The following is a 5,077-nucleotide window of genomic DNA, read 5'->3' as shown; positions in this document are numbered from 1 at the left end:
ATCAACTCTTACTTTGTAGTGTTTTTCATGTTCTTTCAAAATTTGTCTGATTCAGTACACTTGTATTGTCTTTCAAAACTAAAAAAAAGGCATGCGGCATGCATATTCATTTCATCTTACCTTTCCAATATGGATTCTAGAACACTGTCGAAAGAATTAACTGCTGATTAGATTAAAATCTCTAACTATCTATACGCAACAAGTTTACCATCCTGCGAGAGCAATTGCTTGCTATCTACAGTCTACACGTAGCAAGTTTATGCGAAAGAGGCATTCATGGAAAACCACAAAACACGGCCGAATGCCCGATTCTTTACGTTAGACACAAAAACGGAAAAGCCTATCTAACTTGAACAAACCCCACCTACAAATTCTCATCATACACTCTAGTTTGTAAACAATAAGGTTCTTCTACACTTCTACTTATTGGTATTAATTAATTAATTAACTAATCAAGGAAGGTATAGGTAGAAAAAATCGGTGACCAAGTTTTGTTTTCATTAGACATATTCTTTCTCTTTTCGAGTTTTGTGTGTATTTCCTTATCATCATCTCATCAGTCATCTCCGTTCTCCAATATCTCAAGTCTCAACTAATCACATTTACTACACACCATTGCACTATTCACATCTCCTCTCTTCTCTTCCCTGTATTAACTTTTCCTGTCAAATTCCCAACGACCCTCTTCCCACATTCATTTATTATAGTGGTGGTACTCTCACATGGCAGTAGTCATTACATCCTCCTCCCAGCAAAGAAAACAACAACAACAAACTTACATATACTATTCCCCCTATAGCTTGTAGATCTTACACCACAATGAAGAAAAACCTAGCAACAGAAACTTAACAACATTTCTATCTTCTAGTCTTTGTTTTCATTCTTTATTTTTCTTCCTTCTTTCTCTATAAAAATCTTCATCTTCTTCTCTTCATTCTACCACTACTACCCATCTCTACCTAGATATATAGATCTCTCCTGCAGTGACCACATCTCACAAACAACATTATTGCATAAAGTTATAAAGAGTTATACTTCAAGCAACAATCACAAGATTCACAACAGCAAGATCATAATCTAGCTCATCCATGGATACTTCTACTATGTTCTTAATCTTCTCTACTTCATTCATAACAGTGATAGTTTCTTACACAATTTGGTTCAATCTGATCAAACGTTCGTTAAAAGGTCCACGAGTATGGCCATTGTTGGGAAGCTTACCAGGTTTAATAGAAAACCATGATCGTTTACATGATTGGATTACTGAGAATCTACGTAAATGTGGTGGTACATATCAAACATGCATCTGTGCAGTGCCGTTTTTAGCTCGGAAACAAGGATTAGTAACGGTTACAAGCGATCCGAAGAATATAGAACATATTTTGAAGAGCCGGTTTGAGAATTATCCTAAAGGACCAACTTGGCAATCTGTGTTTCATGATCTACTTGGAGAAGGGATCTTCAATTCTGATGGTGATACATGGTTATTTCAGAGGAAAACAGCTGCATTAGAGTTCACTACACGTACACTCCGACAAGCTATGGCTCGGTGGCTAAATCAGACTATCAAATTCGGGTTCTGTCCGATTCTTAAAGCGGCTCAGCTCGAATGTAGACCAGTCGATCTTCAAGATCTTCTTCTCCGGCTAACGTTTGATAATATATGCGGGCTCATAGTCGGAAGAGATCCACAAACATTGACGGCTGGGTTACCGGAGAATCGGTTTGCTACGGCGTTCGATCGAGCTACTGAAGCCACACTTCAGCGTTTTGTGTTACCTAAAGTTGTTTGGCAGCTAAGGAAATGGCTCCGGCTCGGAATGGAAGTCACATTGAGTCAAAGCCTTGACCACATCGACGAATATCTATCCAACGTCATCAAGACACGTAAGCTGGAATTGCTGAGTAAGCCAGGAAGTGGGGCCACAGCTCAACATGACGATTTGCTATCAAGGTTTATGAAGAAGAAAGAATCCTACTCAGAGTCATTCCTCCAACACGTGGCACTCAATTTCATCCTAGCTGGACGTGACACGTCATCAGTTGCCCTTAGCTGGTTCTTTTGGTTGTGTATCCAAAACCCTAGAGTTGAAGAGAAGATCCTCAATGAAATCTGCACCGTTCTGATTGAGACACGTGGTGATGATACAACAAAATGGACGGATGAACCCTTGGGGTTTGAGGAGAATGACCGTCTGGTCTACTTGAAAGCAGCATTGTCTGAGACCCTCCGGCTATATCCTTCCGTTCCCGAGGACTCGAAACACGTAGCTGTCGACGACGTATTACCTGATGGCACATTTGTACCAGCAGGATCCGCGGTCACTTATTCGATATACTCCACCGGCCGGATGGAATCAACATGGGGTGAAGATTGTTTAGAGTTCAAGCCAGAGAGGTGGTTGTCTAAAGATGAGAAGCAATTTGAAGCAAAGGATCAATTCAGATTTGTATCCTTCAATGCTGGTCCAAGAATTTGCTTAGGGAAAGATTTGGCTTATTTACAGATGAAATCTGTTGCTGCAGCTGTATTGTTACGACACAAGCTCACAATAGCAGAAGGGCACAAAGTGGAACAGAAAATGTCATTGACTTTGTTCATGAAATATGGACTGAAAGTCAATGTGCATCGCAGAGATCTGACAGATGTCCCAGCACAGCTACGTGAAAAGGTGTGTTTATGACTTGCATAGTAGAGATGTTCTTATCAACTGCTGTTAAATGTTAACGGTTATAGTAAATGGTGTTGGGGGTATTGGTTTAATAGTTTTATTCACAGGGTTTTGATATATATATAAGATGAATACAAGGAGGTTGCTAGAATAATTAAACGTAAAGAGAAAGGGCTGAAGCTCGAGGCCGATTAGAGTTATAATAATTCTACGTATACCCCAAGTCGCTACTTCTTTCGTATACATCAATGTTCCTGCTTGTTGGTTCTCCTGAAACAACAATTTATAGATTTCTTATTGATATAATTTATTTTTTTCGAAGATAATTATTGGAATAATTATGATTCAGTCAGTTTAATTAACAGATTCCTATTTTTCTAGCAAATTTTTGTTATGGCATGCTTTCTATGCACATTTTTTGTCTCCCACATTTCCTGTTTCCGGAAACAAAGTTTCACCGGACCAGAGAATGGATGGGTATTTCATTGCATAGAGTATGTTCACGTTGCAATTGGCAAAAATGATAATTGAAATTATGGGATGCGGGATGCCACTTCAGTTGAGAGCACGAAAATAGAGAGACTAGGGCTGTCAATGGATACTCATTAACCGGAATCGGACCCGTTAGATTCGGGTCCGGGTCCCAAAGTTAGACCCATTAGCAATTTAGGACCCGACGGGCAATTATCCGATTGGACCCGAATATTAACGGGTCCAAACGGGTAATACCCGGCGGGTACCCGCGGGTAATGGGTACCCGGTTATTTATCTTTGTATTCATCTTTTAGCAAAATTATACTCCTTCCGTTCTTTTTTAATAGGCCAGTTTTGTTTTTAGCGAAATTTAAGGAAATTAAGAGAACTAATCATTGAAAGTGGTCCTCATGACACTTGTCAATAAAGGAAGTGAAGTGAAATGGTCTCCATGACACTTGTTAGCAAGAGAAGTAAAGTGAAGTGGTCCACACGACACTTGTCATCAAAAAAAGTTAAGAGAAAAGTGGTTCAAAAAATTAAAATAACATTTGATTTTCCAATTAGGAAACTGACCTATTTTTTTGAAACTTTTATTTATAGAAACTGGTCTATTAAAAAAGAACGGAGGGAATAGGTATTTTGCTAGTTTTGGTTTTGATTTTTTTTTCATTTTTCATTTTTTCCTTACATTTAATCTTTATTTAGTACTTTAATAGAGAAGTAATAATAAATTTTTATAAAAATAATTTAGATTCGAGTTAAGAAGAGAAAGAAATTAAGTTTTTAAGATTTTCTTTATAGTTTTTTTGATACCCAACGGGTACCCGGAACCGACGGGTACCCGGGACTTTAAACGGGTCCGGTTCCTAATGGTTCCGGATCTGGTGATACCCGGGAGGACCCGGACCCATTGACAACCCTAAAAGAGACCCATATTATCTTAAAGTCCACATTACATAAGGACCCAGAGCCAGAGTGATAGAAACTTCATTAGCATTTACTAGCAGTAACATTTAAGCAGCCTAAATATCTTTTCTACAGGTATTTGATAGTAGTAGATGTATAATGTCTCTGGACTGTGTTGTCCAACTTAACTTGTATTCAGCTCTAATTAGATTGTTATATTCACAAAAGTAATGGTATAAAATTCATTAATTGTACGAAAAATGGGTCATTTGTCCAAATATTTTTAAAACATGGTTCTAATGGACGATTAAAAATTAGTATGGGTGAAATGGACACTAAAAAATAGCAAGGATTAAACTGGATTCATCCTGGCTTAAACTTAAGAAATAGCGAGGATGAAACTGGATATGCATCCTGATGTAAATTAAAAATAAGAAAAAGTATTTAAAAATGGGTAGGATGAAACTATTTACATCGTGGTTACTTCTACAATTTTGTCCATTTAAACAATATCAAATTTTACATGTTTTTTTCACCCAGGAATTGTTGTTATTGGATTAATTGACCAATTTTGTGTTAATCGTATCGACAAATATATCAAAACTTTCGCCAGTGTATCGGGCGAAATTTAGCTACAGGTAAAGAAACATTTGTATAACCATTTTCCCATTTTGCTTGCAATCTCACAAAAATAAATCAACTTATAACTAGCCTCCATTAGGCCGGTAGATGGTGAAGTTCCGTAGCGTAAATAGTTATACAAAATGTCCTACAAAATAATCAACTCATAGCTAACTAACTTTCACTTGGACTCGTAAAAATAATTAGCGTCAAGCGCGTAAAATAATATCAACATAACAATGTCAATGAAACTCCCTCTTAAAGTTGTATTAACTTAAACCGTACGCACAAGATTGTCTTACATAATCAGGTAAGGTTTGCCAAAACTCTTATATATTAAACGTAGGTTTAGATGTTGATTTGAAAAAAAGAAAGTGAAGTAGCCAGGTAGGTTAGATGAA

The 5,077-nt window shown here is 37.3% G+C and overlaps 1 protein-coding gene across 1 annotated transcript; it reads left to right on the top strand.

Annotated features, from left to right (window-relative positions):
- The first annotated feature begins 620 nt into the window (after positions 1 to 620).
- LOC113304286 (cytochrome P450 86A2-like) lies at positions 621 to 3,057 on the top strand. Its single transcript, XM_026553361.1, has 2 exons — positions 621 to 2,672; positions 2,780 to 3,057. Exons 1-2 carry the CDS (start codon positions 1,089 to 1,091, stop codon positions 2,801 to 2,803), a joined length of 1,608 nt encoding a protein of 535 aa, XP_026409146.1. The 5' UTR covers positions 621 to 1,088; the 3' UTR covers positions 2,804 to 3,057.
- Positions 3,058 to 5,077: the final 2,020 nt, after the last annotated feature.

This window comes from Papaver somniferum, chromosome 8 (assembly GCF_003573695.1).
Source record: "Papaver somniferum cultivar HN1 chromosome 8, ASM357369v1, whole genome shotgun sequence".
NCBI lineage: Eukaryota > Viridiplantae > Streptophyta > Magnoliopsida > Ranunculales > Papaveraceae > Papaver > Papaver somniferum.
Note: the sequence above shows the minus strand (reverse complement) of the source record. Positions and strands in the feature narration are given on the sequence as shown.

Coding starts and splice junctions, on each gene's coding strand:
- LOC113304286 (XM_026553361.1), top strand. CDS start 1,089: ATGGATACTTCTACTATGTTCTTAATCTTCTCTACTTCATTCATAACA. Junction 2,673..2,779: donor CAGCACAGCTACGTGAAAAG/GTGTGTTTATGA, acceptor TTTTATTCACAG/GGTTTTGATATATATATAAG.